Source organism: Festucalex cinctus, chromosome 20 (assembly GCF_051991245.1).
Source record: "Festucalex cinctus isolate MCC-2025b chromosome 20, RoL_Fcin_1.0, whole genome shotgun sequence".
In the NCBI taxonomy this organism is placed as follows: domain Eukaryota; kingdom Metazoa; phylum Chordata; class Actinopteri; order Syngnathiformes; family Syngnathidae; genus Festucalex; species Festucalex cinctus.
This window is the reverse complement of record NC_135430.1, coordinates 19,437,371-19,459,755: the sequence shown is the minus strand read 5'-3', so window position 1 is coordinate 19,459,755 and position 22,385 is coordinate 19,437,371. Positions and strand designations below refer to the sequence as shown.

General features: G+C 37.4%; 1 protein-coding gene across 8 annotated transcripts in view; it reads right to left on the bottom strand.

Annotated features, from left to right (window-relative positions):
• The window catches only part of sema5a (sema domain, seven thrombospondin repeats (type 1 and type 1-like), transmembrane domain (TM) and short cytoplasmic domain, (semaphorin) 5A), a 158,457-nt gene that overhangs the window by 11,660 nt on the left and 124,412 nt on the right, over window positions 1-22,385 (bottom strand). For all 8 annotated transcript variants that reach the window (XR_013280805.1, XR_013280807.1, XR_013280806.1 and 5 more), the window contains 2 exons: window positions 16,230-16,455; window positions 6,170-6,379 (listed from right to left, as the gene is read on the bottom strand). Coding sequence is in view for 5 of the 8 variants with exons in the window: in XM_077508474.1 (XP_077364600.1) it covers window positions 6,170-6,379; window positions 16,230-16,455 (436 nt within the window). In the remaining 3 variants the exon portion in view is untranslated. The remainder of the gene's footprint in view (window positions 1-6,169; window positions 6,380-16,229; window positions 16,456-22,385) is intronic.

Genomic DNA, 22,385 nt, shown 5'->3' with positions numbered 1-22,385 from the left:
TACAGACATTTGGAATTGATTTTTAATGAGAAAAAAGCATTTGAAAAAATAAATGAAGACACTAAATCCTAAACGGCTATATTGTACTTTTTTTTTAAATTTAATGGGAAAAAAGTATTTTACAAAATAAATCCAGACAAAGTACTATTTTTTTTCTATTATTATTATTATTATTCTTATTATTATTTTTTTTGCTGGTCCAATAAACAATCCGATCCGTGGCACAAATCCGTGATCTGATCCGAACCGTGACTTTTGTGATCTGTTACACCACTAATATATATTATATATATATATATATATATATATATATATAGTAATAAATCTAAATAAAATAAATAATAAAAAATAAATGAAATTTGACCTCAATAGTAAATGGAGAAGAAAGCATTTTACAAATTGATTTGCAAACTTATTAGAATCAGATGACACATTCTACCATTGTCCTAACTACAGAATAGTTGTTCTTTTACTAAACTACAATTCCCAAACAAGTGTTTGACCTTCCATCTTCTGCACAGCCAAACATTAATACAGAAATGTACATTTAATAGGAACCCCGAAAGCTCATTTATGGTACGAACAAAAACAACATTTTTGCTCTAATTATACGTAGTTTTATCAACATAAAATGTATTTAAAGTTATTTTCATTTTTTAAAAACACATTTTCGTCTTTATTTTATTTACAGTCATTTTTTTTTTGGGTTAGTTTTCATTACAATTCTAACCTTGGTACCTCCACCATAATTTCCCCCCAAACAAATCTTGCCCCCACAACGAATTAGGATTCAGGGCAGGTAGTGAATTTCGGTTCCATCAAACCCAAACAACAAGATAGGAGCTGTCAAGTCGGATTGTTCCGGATCACAAACTCATGTCTGATTCATGTTGCAGTTCAAAAGGAGCTGTGCTAAACTTTTTTTTTTTTTCGGAGACACAAAAAGGGTGAAAAATTGTGCTTGTCTCCCGTGTGTGCGCGTGTGTATATTTTGACATGACAGAAAGTAGGCCTCCTCCAGCTGTTCCAGATAACTCCACACAGCCCACAACTTAACACTTTCAACTTTTTTAATTGAGAGAAATCAACCATCAGCATCCATGTTGCCGTTTCCTTGCTATTCAATTTTTCTAATCTGATTTGATTCCCTTCAATTTAATCAATATTGATTAATTAAGGACAATCAATTCTTCTTAAATATCAAGGAGATGATAAAAACTCCATAAACATTAAATTTCAAATAAAATTTTACGGTGGCAGTAACTGGTTCATGGATTTAGTTTATTAATGAAAGTAACGTGTTATAAATCACTTAACAGTTACGCAAACATTGACATCAGCAAGGATGAGATTAAAATATTTTCATTATTCAATAATTGGAAATATAAAGTAAAAAATTCATAAATGGAAGAAAATACTTTTCAATTCATTTGAACATTAAATTTAAAGAAAACCCGAAGATACAAAAAAGGGCCTTTAAAATTCTCAATTTTCTTATGAATTTATGGAAAAAAGATAAAATAATTGATTCATGGTTTTATGAATCGATATCAGGCTTTAAATTATTTGATTTTTAAACCCAGCCCTACTTATTACATTAGTACTACTAAAATGTTTTATTTAATAAAAAAAAAAAAAAAAAAAGTAAATGTAAACTTAAACCTGCATACTTTAAGACTCACTACAAAAAAAATAACGAAAAAAAAACTTTAAAAGAGAAGTTGAGGAAAAAAATAAAAATAATAAAATCTTCAGTAATTGAACAATTGAGCTTGCTGGAAACAACTTTACTTGTGCCGTAAAAAAAAACAAAAAAACTTTGAAAAATCTTCCTTAATTATAAAACTGAGCTCGATCCAATCAACTTCAATTTCTGCAAGAATTAAGGTGAACAACAAACCGCCATTCAGGAAAAAATATATATATAATATATAATAATATAATATTTATATATAATAAATATATAAATATATATATATAAAAAAAAAGCTGCACGACCATTTCCCATTTATTATTTGCGATGTTGTTATGGGCCACCACTAGCCTAAACACAGTATTATGATCAATATCACATTTGTGGAATACTAATTAAGCAGAAAAATCCACCTGTTTGTATCCATCTGAGAGTGCGGCCATTTTGTATTCTTAACATATTGTTGATGTAATTACATTTTGTCAAAACTGAGCATAATTATCATCGCAAATGCATCTCATTAAAATGTGTTGGTGTAAACGGAAATTCCTACCAGACAAAAAAAAATAAAAAATTCAACAATATTATGAGGGCAGTTTGGAGAATTACGAGTTAATATCGTTTTTATCAATCATATGGAAATATTCAAGCCTCATATTGGCAGAGAGTAATTCCCTTTTCATCAGAAGCATCTGAGAATTGCTTTTAAAGACCTGCTGGTGCTTGGCAGCTCCGCGCAGGTAATTGAAGTTTCCGTTGCTTTTTTGTCATCGCTGCGTAATTTCTCTATCTCAAAGTGACGTGCCAGTCGATTCCTGGCCCTCCATGACGGATCGTCTCATCTTGGCTGAAGTTGCGAGAAAAACAACAGAATCATTTCTTTCTTTACCAGACGGACGCTCGGCGCGACACCTGTTTTCCTCCTTCAAAGCGTCGGATTAAAAAAAGAACGGGATTAGACGTCCGTCCCAGGATCACAGCTGGGACGCCGAAAATCGAAAATACACTTTCACGCGGACACTATTAGAAGACGCATTAGTATTCCTTGCTGCTGTATGCATTCTTAGCACGAGACGTAAAAAAGTTTTCCGGCACATGCAACCATCCACGGACTGAATTAACAGGCTGTAAAAATAGCGTTAATGGCTGTTCGCATCCTTGTCTCCTTTGCTTACTTCCAGCATGGCAACATTTAGCAAGATACCTAAGACCTCCTCTCAGGGGGTTTTCAGATTAATAATCATCCAGTACAACATGCGTTTGTCAGATTAGACGCCAAAACGGATTCTGTTCATTTGAATGCATCCTTTTTTTGCCATGCGTTGACAATAAATTGTTTGCGGGGCTTTTCATCGCCGGCGGCATAATTGATCTGCTACTGTATGTAATTACACAGCGGAGTGCCACAGGGATGGCCTCTTTGATTCTTTGGTGCAAAATTGTTGAGTTTTCATCACAGCTTCTCTCCGCCTCTGATTTCTTTTGTGATTCGTGAAGATTTGCAAGTCATTTGGCGCCACCATTCTTGATTCGTTACTCAAGGGAGAAAAAAAAAAAAAAAAAAGATAGTTTAGTTTGGATGTGGGGAAGTGTGTATTCATCTGTGTTGGACAGCAAATGAGGGGAAGTAATTGCTTCCCATGGAGACAGAATTTACAGCCCTATTCGAAAGTACGCTTATTTCTTCTTCCACTAATGACTTGGTTTCAAACAGAAAAACAATTAGGATGATACACTTGAGAGTTAAAACCGATTTCAGGCGCATTTTTAGTCCACACTCACTTCTGTTTCTAACCGCAGTAGGCACTGCAGTGCAAATGCACTAATTTTGTGTGTATTTGAATAGGGAAAATAACAAAAAAAATCACGAATCCATGTGTGACACCGAAACCAATTAAAAAAATTGATTTTGTCAATGATTCAGCAAGATTGTGATTGAAATCCAGTGACATCTACCACACATATTTAATCCAACTATTTTTAAATCAGGAAATAGAAAGGATATTAAGAATTATAGACCTATTAGTATACTCCCGATAGTTTCTAAAGTAATTGAAAAGATTGTTGCTGAACAGCTAATTAAGCACCTTGATAATGGAAATATGTTGCATCCTATGCAATTTGGCTTTCGACCCAAACATTCCACTGAAACAGCTTGTTGTTACCTTCTTGAGGTAATTAAACTCAGCCTGGATAAGGGAGGAGTGGTAGGTGCCATTTTTTTGGACTTACGAAAGGCATTTGATACTGTTAATCACTCAGTGTTATTGTCAAAAATGTTGAGTTTTAATCTTTCTGGAAACACCATTAGCTGGTTTAAATCATATCTTGTAGACCGATCTCAGTGTGTTAAAATTAATGATAAAATCTCACAGTCTAGACCATGCACTACAGGGGTAATCCAAGGATCTGTATTGGGGCCACTGCTCTTTAGCTTGTATATTAATGATCTTCCCTCTGTCTGTGATGACGTAAATGTCCTGATGTACGCGGATGATACTGTTTTTTTCACTCACGGTCCTAATGCAAGCTCAGTTGCTGCTAAGTTATCCTGCGTAATGACTAAAGCAACTGAGTGGCTGAACAAGTCCCACCTCACACTGAACACAGAGAAGACTATTGCTATGTACTTCTCTAACAGAACAATCCCAAACGCTCCCCCAAACATATTTGCTGATAATTTTATGATCCAAAATGTCGAAGAGGTTAAATATCTAGGTGTGTCCTTAGATCCTACACTTAAATTTAATAATCATGTTAAAGCAGTATGCCGTAAATTAAAATTTAATATTTCAAACTTTAAACATATTAGGGATGCTTTATCATTGGAAGCAGCAAAATCATACTTCAATGCAATGATTATTTCACAAATTTTGTATTGCCTGTCATCATGGTCTCAGGCTAAACAAACTGTTTTAAAACCTCTCAGAACATTATATAATCAAGCTCTAAAAATATTTGATAAAAAGCCAATGAGACACCACCATTGTAATATACTTGTAAAACATAATATGTTAAGCTTCGATAACCTTATCAGGTATTCTAATATCTGTTTGGTGCATAAAATTCTTAATGACGCAGCCCCACCCCCATTAAAAACATTTGTAAATCTGCGATCACAATCAACAAACAGGGTGTCAAGGTCTGCAGTGAGGGGTGATTGCAACATCCCAATAAGAAAGTCTGTTTTTTCTCAATCAGTCTTTTCTTATAAAGCTATTAAAGAGTGGAACGGGCTCCCCGACCACATGAAAAATAACATCAATTTTAATAACTTTTCACGCGCAGTCAAAGGCTGGCTCCTTGAATATCAGTCCTGTCCACATTTTTAGTACTTGGGTACATGTCCATCAGACGATACCCTAGTGGGTACCGTCTGATGGACACAGCCACAACTATAACTGTTGCTGCTTCAATAGCAAACATAACTACTACCTCTACGATTTATGTATTTTACGCGTGTTATAGATTTGTAAATTGATGTTGTGTATAATTCTGCCTCTTTTATCTTATAGGATATGTAATTTAACAATGCTGTATTGTGTATCTGACACTTCATATGTTAGTTGAATGTAATTTTGGTGCTCCGTATGTTGTATGTATGTAGTTTTTAACTGTTATGTAATTTTATTTTATGAGGACTACAGATGGAAATTAGCATATTGCTAAATCTGGTGCAGCCATCTTTTTAATGTTACTGTACACTGTCCTTTTAATAAACCAAACTCAAACTCAAACTCAACAAAATCGCATTACATCCGCCACCATTTAGACCTGCTTTTACCGAGTCTAAAATCGAGTCTACTTTGTTACCAACGTCTAAGCATGGCTACCAAAATTTACAAATACGCTAAACAAGACTTTCCCAGTACAAAGTGTGCTAGTTTTTAGGCTGTGGTAGATTAGGCCTTTTTGGCGTATATGATCAGATAGGTGACTTGCCTATTTGCACTCGGGCACTTATCTACACTCTAGAAAGAGAATTGTTGAATCAACTTAACTCATTTGCTCCCAAAAATGCATAAATATGTTCTATTTTAAATGTATTAAGTGCCCCAAAGATGTATTTGTTTTTTAGGCTTTGATGCAACCTCTCAACTGCAGCGAAAGGGTGGAAAAAATGGTAGTAATTACAAAAACAGCCTGCCTCCTGATGGCCATTTTTGTAATTACTACCATTGCTGCACCCATTCTCTGTAGTAAGCTTTCTTTATGCTCTAACATAAAACAAAAAACGTGTAAATACGTCTTTGGGAAACTTAATATATTTAAAATAAAACGTATTTATACGTTTTGGGGAGCAAATGAGTTAAGAGAAAAAGGCATCTAGCATCCACTGACAATATGCAGTCAAGGACCGGCAGAGGTTCACTCAGACCCTTTCAATTGGTGCCGTGACCCGGCCCAAAAATTCAAGATGTGCCCATTTTCATGCCGAGCGCATGAAAAATAGAGCTCTCATCGTGCATCTCTTACCAGGACACGGAGTGGTGTTGCACTCCTGGTACTCCTGTGCAGCCCCCATGCAAGGCTGCCCCCCGTACTTGGGCTCCGGGTTGCTGCACATCCGTTTCCTGTTGCGGATGCCGCGGCTGCAGTCCCTGCTGCACTGTGTCCATGACGACCACGAGGACCAGCCGCCATTCACGGTGCGTCCAGAGGTCTTCCCCAGATGAAGAACCTCACCTAAAGCGCGGAAAAGACGGAAGACGTGTTTATTTCTTTCAAACTATTCGTCATGTAACCGCGTCGACAGAAAACGGCCCGTGTGAGGAAGATGGATTCGCAACAGCTGCACAAATGTAGTGCATCACAGACCTCATTTCTATTTTGTGAAGATGGATTCAGTAAGTTAAGTGCGGCGTTTGGTGTTCATCAAACAACATCAGTTTTCATCATTGGTGCCCTCATGTGGAATGAATCACGGAATCCGAAAGTGAAATTTTTATTAAACTCTAATTACCGCATGCATTAATCAGCGCTGTGGAAATGTTGCAGCCAGTGAGAGGCATTGAGAATCATCTGGTCTGCGTGAATGAGAAGCCATCTGCTTGAGTGAATGATAATCACCTGCAGTGAAATTACAGCGAGTGTCCAGGCCATTGACGGATGATTCACTCCTTCAACTCGGCCAACTTTTACAGACGATAATGCAGCTCTTAAGGCTTACTTTTTATCAATCTTCCCCGTCATCATCTCTCACCTTCTTCCAGACCTTTTATTTTCCTACTTTAATTCTTTTACATTTTTTTCTATTTTTGGCATTCTTGCACTGCAAAAATTGTTGGAATCGGTAGTTCATTTAAAGTAATAAAACAGGATAAAGGTATTGATTTGATTGTGAAAACCCTTTATTTTGCATTGATAGATATCAATTTTGATTTCGACGGAACTAAAAATACGTCCAAAGGACCCAAAATAAAGTTTTTGATTTCCTTCCAGTTACAGTTTTTGTCTTCATGCCCTCCAAGTAAGATATTTAGTTTGATTTTTTTTTTCATTTATTATTATTATTATTTTTATTTAAAAAAAAAAAAAAAAAAAAAAAGATATTTAGTTTGAGTCAAACGGAAACAGCATATCCCCACCCGGGAGACCATGCTTGTATGTGTGAGAGTGTGTACTTTAAAAAACAAAAACAAAACAAAAAAACAAACGAATTTGGGGGAGAATTTGTCACCTGCATGGTGACGTCATGCGGCAACTCGACAGCACGCACGGATTTATTTTTTTTTCCCCACTCACTCACAAGTTTACATGTGTATGGGTTTAGGAAAAAAATCACCACCACAAATTAACAGAAGCCCAGAGGTGTAGATTGAGAAAGAATTCATGGGTATACATCCTATATTCATATAGTGCATTTTCCTGAGTAAAAACGGAAGACCATGCCTTTAATCAGTTGAAATCAATTAGTTTGGTTCAGTGACTAAAATGTTAAGTAAATATTTTAAGGTTTGTTCAAGTGAAGAATTATTGTTTACATCAACATGAAATAATCGGGTCATACGAAGTCGCTCAATTTAGTTTCTGTGAAGTCAAATATTTTAGATGTGATATCTGGACATCATTTTTTTGTTTTGTTTTGTTCCGGTGAGGTTATAGTTTGCTTTCCTCGCTCATTACAATTACCAGTCCCGCTGTTTTTCCACAGGGTGACGGCGTGTTTACCTTGCGCTAGCCCTCAACCTCTTCATAAATACGGCCAACCTTGGCAGCTTATACAGCCTCATCACCTCACAAGCTGGCGCGCGCGCCGACAGGGCCCGTCGAGGCGTGAGCTCTTGATCGATTCTTAAGCGGGCAGTGGCACGGACTGACCCCCCCCCGCCTGCAGCTGTGACCTGATACTCCTCATCCAGACTTCTTTAAGGACCACATATTGAACGGCTGCTCGTGACGATCAGCTTGGCGAGCTTCATCGTGTTTCGTCTCATTTGCATAACTGCAAGCTCTCACCTTGTCATAGAAAAATACGTGTAAAATGCGTGATAAGTCTACGTCATTTTTAGTCGAGTGACATGGCGGAATTGAATCAGATTCAGTGCAAGCACACAAATATAACAATGAGGGATGTTGGATACCACTTTTTTCAGACTGCTACTCAACTCTTCGGTAGTCACTGATATGAGGTTATGATACCAATAGTTGTCCCAATATGATGTCACTGATCTGTATTGGCTGACAAAAAAAAAAACAGTATTTTTGAATGTTCTTAATTTGTAAAGTAAAAAATTCAATATATTTGTTTATTGATTTGAAAGAATTACAGATAAAACGTTATCGTGTTGGGATATATTAATTTTTAAACAAAACAATTAGAACAATTTGGACTCTTTCTTTGTCTTAAGAATGCATTACTGAGACATTGGACCAAAAATACTTCAGAACAAATTATAGCAAAAATGTCCTTCGTTTTAGTCTTTGGTGTGATTTTTAGTAGTTTTATTTTGATATAAACCAGAATAATGACGTTTGAAAGTATGTCACACAGAAGTGATGTCATCTAGCAGCAGCCAATAGAAAAGCAGACATTACTCCCACTGTGTGTGTGTGTTTTTTTTTTTAAATATTGCACACAATACACATTAAAAAAAAATACTACTACTGAAACTAACTAAAACTAAACTAAAACTAAGCATTTATTAAAGGACTAAAACTAATAAAAACAGAACCACCCTAAAAACTAATAAAAAAATAAATAAAATGAAAAATTCCAAAACTATAATCACCCTACTGCCATATTACAAATAAATTGGTTTATATACTGTAGCATTTTTCTAAATGTGCAAAAGCACAAATAAATTATTTGTACAATTTTTAGGACTAAAGACAATTTCTCTTCATAACAATATGTGGCCCTTGCGTCCTTCGGATTTTCTGTATGTGGCCCTGAAATGAAAAACTTCTAGGTAGTCAAATATACTGTATATTTAGATACATATTTCCTCACTTGTGTACACTATCATGATAATGCAACATTGCCTTCCTATGCCAAATCAGATGACTCACTTTCAAACTGACAGTGACTGTATTTGTTTTTTCTTTTCTTTTTTTTTTAAATCTAATCCTTCTGCCCTTGATGAGTTGGACAGTGATGAAAAAGGATGCAGTGTTTTAAGATCTAACAGTCTCCCTTACAAAGAGACATCAGAAAAGTTCCGTCCAACTCCTGTTGCTTCCCAAGCTGCTCAAATCCTGCAGCGTGTTACAAAGAAGACGTGGACATTCTACGCGGGGGAAAAAAGAAAAAAGAAAAAAAAAAAAGACACTTTAAGGCAGTGTCACGTAAATTTGTGCACATCAAATGTGAACAAAGTTTAGTGACATCACATACGCCCACAAAAAGTTTCCTAGATTCATACTGTACGTGTGTGATATTCGATTAAATGTTGCCCACAGTGGAACCATGCAACAGAAATTTCTGGGCTGACCTGAGATCTGTCAGGCGGCAGCTTCCTCAAGGGAAACTTTTTCACGGAGGAGCCAAATAAAGAGAAAGCAATTAAAACTCCTGAAAGGGCACAGAGGCGTAATAAACTGAACAGACTCACAAATAGCCACGAAATACACAATGATGTGCACAAAAAGGTAATATGGCACACCTGGTTGTTATACAGAATATATAGTTTGTCTTGGTACAAAATATCAAGGTGGCCTCATTCCAAAAAAAAAAAGTTTGAGCCAAACAACAAGTCGTCACATTCGAATGCGCTGGAGGGTATAATGACAACAAAGATCTCCTTCTGGTCCGACTCCAACTGTTAGATTGTGTTTTTCCACCATCAGGTTCATATCACATATGGATTCCATCAAAGCCAACATCTGACATCAAGAATATTCAATCCCAATGCCAACGCAGCAATTCTTTTCACGTGTTGGCTTTATTGTTCATGTGGTCCGTTCGATTCGTCTGGTAAGAATCGCTTGATCTCAGCTTGTGACGGACGCTTGGCCCCTTGAACGCACCACCAGGTTTTTGGGTTGCATAGAACTTGCACAGTAACTCAACGCTGACAAACGTTACGGTATTTTTTATTTTTTTTTAAAGGTGGGTGGAAATCATCTTAACACAGATGCGCGGGAATAAATTAGAGCGATAAAACCAAAAAAAGGTATGCTTTTGAAAAGTCCAGGTGAAAAGGTTGTTTGAGAGTGCACTGCAGATGTGGGCCTCAATTGGGTTGTTTTCAATGTATAAAATGGCAAAAAGATGCAAAAACAAACAAAAGCTACTGAGAAGCAAGACAACAAAGTCCAATTTTCTTTTCCACCAGTGCCACACCGAGGAAGTATCCAGTTTGAAAAGGCAACAAAGGAGAAAAACAAGCCGCAAGAAGTTTATCCCTAAATTTGAAGGTCAAGATCAGATCTTTTTTCCCCCTCTCTCATTAGAAGGCACAGTCCAAACCTCCTGACTGGGAATTTTTCATTTCAAAGGAATCGTTTCAGCGCATACACTGGAGACTTGCTCGCTGTGTGGGTTCGATCCCGCCAGTTGCACCCGAACTACATGCTCCAGTTCAGTTTTATAGCTAGACTGGTCGTAAAGTAAGTTAAAATACAAGAATGTTTTTCATAATTTTTGCTCATTATTCAATAAATGTTTGATTTCAGCGATTGGCTGGCAACCAGTCCAAGGTGTGCCCCGCCTACTGCCCCAAGCCAGCTGAGATAGGCTCCAGCACCCCCCGTGACCCTTGTGAGGAATTAGCGGTCAAGAAAATGGATGGATGGATATTGATTTGGGACGTAACGATAATGGCCGTATCGTGATATCAGCACATCTGTTCAAAAAGTCGGCTTGATTTCCATTTGTGCAATTTTAGTACCCTCTGGTGGCTTAGGTCTTTAGTGCAGTTTAATTTTCACAAGGCATGTTTTGATCCTATGAGCTCATTTTTTCACAATATTGTCACCTTTTTTTTTGTATCGCCAACCTCCCCACAATATCGTGATAATATTGTATCTTGACCTTCATATCATGATAATATCGGATCGTGATGTTTGGATATCGTTACATCCCTATCATTTATACTGTATGTTTCTGTCATGATAAATACATTTTACATTAATTCAAGTTGCCTGTGTTACCAGTAAGAACTACAAACTGCTCCTAATCAAGTCATAATTTTACTATTGTGATCACAAAATGACCAGTTTTTTGTTACATGTCACCGTTTTTAAAACAGGATGCTTTTCTGGACTACTACTACTACTGTTAACTCATTCACTCGCCGCCATTTTCACATTTCGCAATCCCGTTCGCTCCCGGCTGTTTTACTGAATTTTGACTGATTTTGCAAGGCCCACAGAATATTGTGTTCTATTGCTATAAAAGCATGGAACCTATCAAAAGAAAGATTAAAGTCTCTTCTTTCATCAGGAAAAAAAAGTATCTGTTTTGCAGCAATTAGCATTCGAAGAGAGCTAAGTTTCATCAGTTTTCGCAAATCTATTTAAAATTGTAAGTAATTGAGCTTTTTTTCGACATGGCCCTGGTTGATCTCCTTTGCTCTGCTGCCACCTGCTGGCCGTTTGTGTTATAACGACCATTTCTGCAACCTTTCTTTGCAGTTGAGAGGCTGCATCAAAGCCTTCTGTATGCTCTAGCATAAAAAAAACAAAACAAAAAAACATATAAATACGTCTTTGGGACACTTAGAAAATTAAAAAACGTATTTATACGTTATTGGGAGTAAATTAGTTAAAAAAAAAAAAAGTGAAAATTTAGAGTACCGTATACCCACTTCTGCAGGGACCACGTAACTTTGTACCAACTGTACATTTGCTCGATTCATCTAAATTTTCAACACCTGAAAAAAGGTCACATTTGTGATAAAAAAAAACAAAAAAAACCCAACTTGAAATAAACTACACCAGGGGTGTCAAACTCATGTTAGCTCACGGGCCGTATGGAGGAAAATATATTACCAAGTGGGCCGCATCGGTAAAATAACGGTATACAACTTAAAAACGATTACTGTCAGTTATACGCAGATTTTCGCTATTTGTGTGCCAGCCCTAAATTACGGAGCTCAACTGTAATCATATTGTTCCAAAAAATAATACAAATGCAAATGGAACGCGGCAACACTGCGTTCTAGACGTATTAAATCTACCTGTTTTGCATAAAAATATATTGTTCCCAGAATGCATTGCGTGGAGCAGTTAAAGATGTTATAAGGACGCTAATCCTTGTCATATCTATTTGTGTTACCAGTAATAGTTTGTCAGTAATTTAATTTGTGCCGTATTTAACAAGTTTGTCGGTCTATGACTAAAAAAATAATAATTAAACAAACCGGAACTTTAAGTTGTGTGTAAAATAATGACATCCAGGACGATTATCCCGTACAAGTTGCATTGCTCATCTGAGGACTGCTTGTGAAATTACACATTTTATATATTTTGATTGTGGCCGGCTGATTAATTTTTTTATTTTTATTTTTTTAACTTTACAAAATCATCTCGTGGGCCGGATTAAACCCTTTTGCGGGCCTGATCCGGCCCGCGGGCCTTATGTTTGACATCCCTGAACTACACACTTGTAAGCTAAACCCGTTAAAAAAAGCGATTCTGCCGTATAAAACGAAGCGTGCCGGCTGAGCAGAGAGGGAAAACAAAAGCAGAGACAATAAGGATCTCGCGGCGGTAATCATCCGTCAGCACTGGCATGCGTCCGCCAAGTCTGCGCTGTGTGGAAAAGTCATCTGTTGCCCACAAGAGGGTCCTGGCCCTGATCGCGCATCAGCTCAAGTGAAACGCATCAGGCTTGCTGACATCCCACACTTTCTCCAGGGGAAACAATCAAGCCATCGCTCAACTAAAGCAAGCCGACCACAAAATAAACTCAAAAAGAGACGGCTGTGGGTTTCACCTCACATCATGTTGGTCTTTGTGAATACAATTAAGAAAATAAAATACACTCAGGTCGACTAGATCATTTTTTTTCTTCTTTCTATTGATTGAACCCGACAAGCATATTAGCTTTTATAGTCATCATTCATACTGCGGGCTGGCCTGTGGTCACACAGAAAATGATTTATGACTAAAGCTTTTATTTGTTTGAGGCCCACAAGAGACTGACATGTTGTTGGATTCAAACAGTGAAACAATAACGGCTCATCTGTTTTTTTGTGTTTTTTTTTTGTTAGGTCATGTGACATTTGGAAGCCGAGTCGTTATTGGTCGTTATCTGAGCTCTGAACGACAGCAAGAGGCAAAATGGTCGCCCCTGAGATGAATAAAAAACACGTGGATTTTGCTCCTTAACTAATATTATTATAATATTAGATTATTATAGATTTTGACTTTTGCAAGGCCCATAGAATATTGTGTTCCATTTCTATCAAAACATGGAGCTTAGCAAAAGAAAGATTAAAGTCTCTTCTTTCATCAGGAGAAGAGAAAAAAAAAAAAAAAAAAAAAAAAAAAAAAAAAAAAAAAAAAAAGCATATTTGTATGTGTTTCCGTTTTGCAGCAATTAGCATTAGAATATAGGTAAGTTTCGTCAATATTCACATTCCTGGTGAAAACACTGACAAAAAGAGCTTGTTGCAACATGGCCGTGGCTGATCTCTTATACTCTAAACATCTAAACACGTTTTTGGGAGGGAAGGACTATATATTTAAAAAAATGTTTTTACATGTTTTTGGGATGGAATGAGTTAAATATTAAATATATTCTAAATATTTTTAAAATAATTGTGTGGTTTGAATGCCATGCTAAAGTGGATAATGTCTGACAAAATATGCTCCTTATTTAACTCATTCACGTTTTTTTTCCTGTTAAAAAAAAAAAAAAAACAATTGAAGGGATTTGCCAGTCGTAGCCCTCCGGCTACATTATCCTCCAAGTGAGACATATCCTGCTCCCTTTTTTGTCACTCGCTGTGATTAATGCACGTGATCTGATGTCAGACTTGTTTCTGGTGACAATTTCTAATGAAACACATATACGTCTTGATAATGAGGATCAAGGCAGAGCAGTTTAAAGCTCTCTTGGGTGTCTGTCTGACTGTCACACATTTTTGAAGTTTCAAAACTGACGTGCCTTGGCGGTGCTTCTTTTTAACCCTGGAGGTGTATTTAACACATTCACTGCCAGCCCAGCAAAAATGCCTTATTTGACGTCTTTTTCCGTCAATGGCAGTCAATGAGTTAAGATGAGATGTAACCAAAATTGACGGATTTTTAAGCAAAATTTGCCTTAAAAAAGAAAAAAGGAAAAAAAGGATGCTGCAATATAATCACAAAATATATTGGCACATTGTGTTTAACACATTCACTGCCAGCCCAGCAAAAATGCATTATTTGACGTCTTTTTCCGTCAATGGCAGTCAATGAGTTAAAAGCACGACATCAACGATGCGTACCTGTCACAGCGTTGGACTGGATTGATAATCTGGAATAATGTAGCAGGGAGACGCATGAGACATGAGGGACCACCCCGAGTCAGCTCAAAGTAGAACAGGACATTATGATAAGCCCTTGTTTCCCCAACAACACTACAAACTTTTTTTTTTTTTTTCGTTCACACTGTTCATGTGATGTTTCACCAACCACATTAATCCTTGCACTTAACAAGATGCCAATTAGTTGCCTCTTTGTACAAATGCTTAGAAGTGCAGTTTCTGAGCGGCCTAATGGGAATAATGGCAACGACTTGTAAATAACGCGGGTCTTGACTCTTCACGCTGAATGCAAAACAGAAAAAAAACAAAACAAAAAAAAAACACACCGTGTTGATCGAAGTGTTAGATGACACCTTAAGTGAAAATAGAAATAAAACAGAAGTCTGCTGCTTTTCTATTGGCAGCGTTAGTTTAGAGAGGCACGAACTGCATGAATGAATAACTTCAAATTTTTACTTAATTTAACAATAATAAATAAAATAAAAATCTAAAAAATATAATGAAAAAATATAATAAAAATAATTTACTTTCACATCCACGTTCTCATTCTCATTCCGCATGTAATCGCTAGCAGGCGTGTTTTGGTCATCATGGAACTCCCGTGTCTAAGAATCATGGGATATGTAGGCCTGCTAGCCGGCCGGACAAAATGCAATGAAATTGTAGTTTCCAGGTTTTTAATTTTCATTTTCATTTTTTCCCTAGGTTTAGTATCTGATACACTCACAGAAATATTTCAAGCCTAACTTAAGATCCAAGTAATTTTTTTACATGACAAATTCCCATTTACTTTTTATTATTATTATTATTATTAGATAATTTTAACACAAACCTACCAAATAAACCTTTTATGATAAATATGCATTAGTCTAATAAAGCCCATTTATTTGAAATGCATAATCCTCAGCTTTATGTATTTAGTATTAATAAAGTATAATTACTCTAAATTAATAATAATGAGAGTATTTATGTAAAATACATAAAGTATATTGTTTGAATTGCATCATTATCAGGTTACTAATACAGTACACGAAATACTCCTGTTATAAACACTTACCATATATCTATGCTCTTTATTTTATTCATTTACTTATTTAATTAATTAATTAATTACTTTTCTTTTCTTTCTTTTTTTTTTTTGAATGCAGACATCCCAAAAGCGTAAAATAAATAAATAATAATTATACTTTATTAATACTAAATCCGATTCAAATAAATAGGCTTCATTAGACTAATCAATATGTATCATATAAGTTTTATTTGGTATTGGGTTAAAAATTATTTTAAAAAAATTATCTAAAAAAAAATAAATATACGGGAATGTTATGTAAAAAAAAAACAAAAACAAAAAAAAAACTACATACATCTTAAGGTAGGCTTGGAATATTTCTGGGAGTGTATGTATAAAAATTAATAGTTCTAGCCGAGCCTCTAATTGATTAATTAAGATGTTGGTCTCAATACCTTTGCCCAAATTATGTATCATGGCAGAGATTGATGTAGTTCCAACCTAAAAATTGGCTTTTGGATTGGAAGTTAATTAACACGTCTGATGCTTTGGTCTGTTGATAAACGACAGAAGCTGAACCATGAGCTGATTTTTGATGATGGCTTCTCACCATCAGTGGAGCAGCCGGTCGATCCGTCGCTGGAGCAGTAGCGCATCTCGATCCTCTGCCTGCCCACCTCCAGCAGGCTGGCGTCCGGGATGCGGGCCTTGCACGTGTAACGGAAACGCTGCTCGTAGTGCCCGCCGTTGTCGGAAATGTTCACCGGCGTCCACGGGGTCCAGGGAGTGGTCTTCTTCAAGTCGGGGCACGGCTGCGAGTTGCACGACTGGTGCTCCTGCAGATGTGAGGGCAAAAATGTCTCATTTTGAAGGCAATCACGAGTCATTTCGGCGGCAATTAAGCATGAAAGGTTTCAGACGGAAATGATCGCCGCGTTTCTCAAGCTTCGTAAAACCCCAGACAATCGCTCCTAAAATTCTCAACAGAGTGACAAATGTGATATGAAACGGCTTATTTGATGTCGTCGAAACAAAACAGCCCTTTCAAATCTTTCATTGTCGCTGGTTCTGCTTGGTTTATGTCGCCGACGTGGCAAAACATCCGCTCGGCTGGCTCGGGCCAGCTGAGGATACATTCCCTTCAGACGCCTTCACCGAACACGGCGAGACGCAAACAAAGCGGGCAGAAAAGGTCACCGATGGAGTTGAGAGGCACGCGGAACGGGAAAGCGGGAAGGCAAAGGATGCAAGGCAAGGGTGGGACCCATGGAGGTGGAAATGAGGCGCTTTCGCCCTGTCTGCGTCTGGCTATAAATATGAAAAACGCATCACTGAAGCTCATGATGTGAGTCACATTCAGGAGCATCAAGAGAATATATGGCCCGAAATTCCCTCCACCAGCTTCCATTAGGACAAGTGGTCAGAAAAATAACATTTGTGGTGCTAAATGTGATGCTAACTGTAGTGAAGAGATAATCGAGATGGAAGACCGACTGCTATTTTCTCCTTGCAGGCTTGTTTATTTATGCTGAATATGTCTTGAGTGACTGCCAGACCGGGGAGAAAAAAAATAAAAATATAAAAATAAAAAAAAGATAAGAGCCCAGCAGATAGAGCAGTGTGACAGGTCACAACATTAGGTACACCTACACAATCAAATGAGATTCAATAGTTGCATAAAAAAAAAATCTTTCAAGTCAACTATGTTTAATGTCACTGCACTCCACATCATATTCTGTTACCAGGGTGGACAACCTTAAATACTTTAAAAGTCATTTCAACCTTCTCATACAGAAAACAAAAACAAACACCGGGAGCCACAAAATCCTTTTGACAGCTGATTTTTTTTTAAACCTGTATATACAAATAAACCGTGGCAACAGGTGTCTCATAGTAAAAACACTATATTTAAATGTTACAAGTAATCGGAACCATATGACCATAATATTCAAGTTTAAAATTTGGTCAATGATTTGAACTTCAATTCAACACTAGGGCCCAATTGATTACTCAGGCAGGGAATTTAAATGGCGCGACATCAGTGCTTTCGAAATAGGCAAAAAACAGTCAATTTTAAAATGTTATCCCCCAAAAAATAGGCCAAAGAAAATCGGCTGATTTTTTTTTTTTTGACAGGGTAAGAGTACAGGGCTAAAAAATAAAATAAAATAAATAAATAAAATAAATAAATAAATAAATAAATAAATAAATAAATAAATAAATAAATAAATATTTTTTATTAATCAGCTGATTAGTTTGTTATTGATTTTTATACTGGAAAAGATCAGAATTGGCATTGGCCTTTAAAAAAAAAAAAAAAAAAAAAAGATCTAAAATAGGGTCATCCATGAATCATAATAATACTTTTTAAATTGGGATCGTTTCACCTTGGTGGAGGTCTCCTCTTATTTTTACATTTTTTTGGATAAAGTTCTGGATCTTCTTGGGCTTATGTTTGTGGCAAATACCAGAAAACACCAAGGGTGGTCTTTGTTGTTATTCTTACAATGAGGACAGGCTGCATAGGACAATAATAATCAAGAATCATAATCGTGTGATGAATAAAGGATCTACTGTAGCATTTATACTAAGCAGAAGCTGCCTCGTACTCATAAACATACACTTGTTTTAGTTACTTGGAACAAGGCGTGCAGAATAACCCCAGGCCACATTCTGCTACATTAAGCCCATCACATGTAGCAGCTTATTCTGGTAAATATCCAATAATGAAGCGGCTGGTGAGCGTGCACCACTCATCATCTTCACTTTTACCTCTCTCTTGTTCTCATTCCATCCATCCGTGTGTTAGTTCATAACTCATCCCGTTCCTCCTTTTGCCCGTCTCATCTTTCTTTGCCTCTTCCGATGGTCACACGTTCTCTCGCTTTCTTCCGGAGCCGAGGTTAAAAACACACCAGTGGGATTGAGATTCTGTTAGCGTCCATTGATGAACGAGCGCGTCGGGTCCGCCGCACTTCCTGCCTCTTTCCATCCAGCGCCGTAATCGCGCCACACATGAATATTTAACGTTATTCCGCACTAGCCGGTCTGATGATCGGACACAAACAACAGCGCACGTCTTTCTGGCCACCAAAGCAACTGCAAGAAAAAAAGCTAACGTGTGGATTTAAGCGAGATAAAAGGTAAGTGATCTGTGATCTGTGGGTGTTGCGAGGTGTTAATGGTTGCCAAACACAGTAAATATTTAATGAAACTTGGCTGGTATGCTCCCCGCAATACTCTCAAAGGATTCATGTCAATCCAGAGGCCTAAGGAGATCATTAGCCGGCTTAAAGCTAAACCTCATTCACTGACTCAAGAGACTCTGTCTTAACTACTGCTACTTGCTATATACTTTATAGCAAGATGGCCAATGTATACCCAATAAAGACCTCCCACTGACTGAACCCACATTAAAAATCTATGTGGCTTAGCAAGAGGTAAAAAGCGTATTCAAATATAAAATTTCAAGTTCTATAAATGGCTTATGAACGAGTCAAAGGTCCATTTGAGCTATATTATAATACTGTAATGTTTAAAACCACAATACAAATCTGAACAATAATATTTCCTTTTTTACATAAATGAAAAATAGTTGCGTTTGTGAATAGGCTTCACAACTTGTGTATGTTGAGCTAACATTGTGGCAGGCAAGCGTAATTACTTATCATTAAGTGTGTTTTTGTGGACGTGCTACTTTGTTGTGCTCGGCCAGTTGGAGGTGAATAATAACGAGTCTTCCTTTCTAACCTCCCACCATGATTACACTAATTACGCTCCTTATTGGCGTGCCTCTGTGTTGTTGGATGTCGCGCTTGTGTTGGTGAATATTAACGTGCACACATTGCCTCCCTGACATTTAAGACAAACATCCAGATGTGAAATATTAGTGTGACTAATCCTCTTAGGAGGCTTTTTTTTTTTTTAATCTAACCCCATCGTGTCCATGGCGACGGAGCGTTCCTCGCGTCTGCATGACACATCAGTTTAATTAGCAGTGTCCACTGCGGTGCACTTTGTCAAACACAGACTTCCCCCGCTGTGTGGGACTTCAAGATGGAGGATGCCGTTGTCCGGGAGTTGGACTTTTGTTTAATTTCCATCACTTGGTGTCAAGTTTGACTCACGTAAAAATACTAGTGCTGTCAAACGATTCAATTTTTTAAAAACTAATTAATCACGCAATATTATGTAATTAATCGCGATTAATCGCAATTTAATCGCATCTAATCGCAAACAATGCAGATGCTTTGACTCTAGAGGTTGAAGAGGTTGATGGGCAGCACCACATCACTATTCAGTGTCCTGAGGAAGTCTTTGGTCTGACCCTTCTTGGCAGCATGATGCAAGAGGAGCATGATCCTCATTTCAACTGGCAATGGAAAAAGGCTGTTTAGATCAGTTGGTTTGTTGCTACGTGCAAGGTCAGCCTTTGTTGGAATAAGGAGCTTCTACATATCCGCTGCACTCCTCTCAAGGTCCTCACTAATCAGCTGCACAGCTGTTACTTTTTGATGATCTCTGTTGAATTTCAGCCATTGGCCTCCCGTTGGGATGACATCCGACAAGGGCTTTGAGGGTTATTAATTTCTGTCCCTAACACCATAGAGAGCGTGCTCCGCAAGGATCTAGTACTTACAGGACCTCAGATGACATTGCAGTCTTCTGGTCATATTTGGTTTTGTGCGTATCAGTCACGAGGGGACTCACCCAACCTGTATGGGTTTCCAAAAAGTTTGTGCCCTATCTACCGCCATGCCAAACTTCCAAAACCTGTCACAAAGTGCACGATTCTTACAATTTCACTATCCGCTACTTGCAATGTACTGATACATACACTGCTGTACACTGTTGCTGTTATTGCACTATGTTAAGATGTCAGTTTCAGGCCTCCAGCATCTCTCGACAGCATGTCGGGCAGGCTGTTTGATTCCAGGAGCAGCGAGAAACCAATCTTGACTGCCAGTGAGTCCAAGTTGGGCGTCACCGCAGCATGAATAATTCAAATGTCAATTGACATCCCTCCCTGCTTGTTTGGCTGTTTGGATGACCTTCATTAGCCGAACCTTTTCACAATCAGCCATGCATGATTTGCAACTCAAGGTAAACGTAATTACCGGGCTGAATTACAGGAAAGATCTGACTGACATTCACGTTCTATTATGGAACCTTTCAAAGTTCATTGTAGCAGACTGCCATATGGTAAAATTGTTTGGACAAATGTTCAGTAATGTTAGCAACCATTTGTGTCTTATTCAAGGAGTGATGAGGTCTTATATATGGAAGAGGATTATAGGGACCAGTAAAGTGAAAAAAATGGGAATTCTGACTTTGTGACGTAGAGCTATGAATTGTGTGGGGAAGTCAGAAAGTCAGAATTCTAAGATTAAAGTTAAAATCAGAATTCTGAGATTAAAGTCAGAAATCTCACTTTAAAAGTCAGAATTCTGAGAATAAAGTGAGAATTCTGACTTTAACTCTTTTACTGCCACACGTTATTAAAAAAACAACAACCCCCAATGCCAGCGGATTTGGAGCATTTGAACTCATTTTTCGAAGCAAACCGAACATTGTGTTCTTTTGCTACATAAACATAGGTACCATATGAAAGATCGCATTCCATACTTTCATTAGGAAAAAAAAGTATGTTTCTACCTTATTCCGTTCTTTAGTAATCACCATTTGAAAATGGGTCATTTGAGTGACACTGAGCGAAAATTGAAAAGAAAAGATACATTTTCTCCACAACAGTGACTTTGATACTAATATTTTTTGTTTCGTGACGCTCGGTCAAATTAGGTTTAATGTTACAAAGGCTTTGATCATTCACGTCAGCCTTGAAAACTTTCTATTTCATCAGATTTCGTCATGTTTCATTGGAATTCGCAGCTCTAGTTACGGCCCGAGCAGATACCGCTGCCGTCTGCTGGCCATAGTTAGTGGGTGTTTTTGATTTCACAACTCATTGACCCGGCTGTGCTACACTTGGATGTTACACTGACCAATGATATATTCACACAAAAAAAAAAAAAAAAAAAAAAAAAAAAAGTAGTTGACGTCACTTAACGTTTATGGCGGCATATATCGTTATTTTACTAAATGTTATTACACGTTTTTGGCAGTCAAAGAGTTAAAGTCAGAGTTTTGAGATTAAAGTCCAAATTCTGAGGATAAAGTCAGAATCCTGTCAACCTTTTTTTCCCCCGTCGTGACTGGCCCTAATCCTCTTTGGTATTTAAACCAATTCTGAGAACACTGATTCACATAATGCATTGGTGACAATTTTTATTGGTCAAAAACCACCTGTCCATTTGTCAACTAAAATCAAAATTTTAATCGAAAAACAGCTTACTGTGTCAAACATTTGAACTTCATTACAATATTATTGAAGCGTTCGATCTCTTCGTTCTCACTGAAATCTCCATTCAAGACATTTTTTTATGCTTCCAGATTTGCGGGCAGTTTTGTGAAGTGCATTTGAGTCCATATCATATGATGCACGGACAGATAAGATGCCTCACTCAACTGTGGAAAATGCATCAGTCCAAATCTGTCCAGACGTTCCACTTTGAGAAACCCGAGTGTTGAACGTTGAGCTTCTCTCACAATCCATTTGTATGCTGCACTGGACTGCGAAGTCTCACTAACGTTCCCAGAATACATCAGAGCGTCATGGCTGATGCGGCTATTTTGACATGTACTGTATATCGTACAACGAGCGTGAGGGGCAAATCATGTGACTGCTTAATGGGAGTCTAAATGGGGA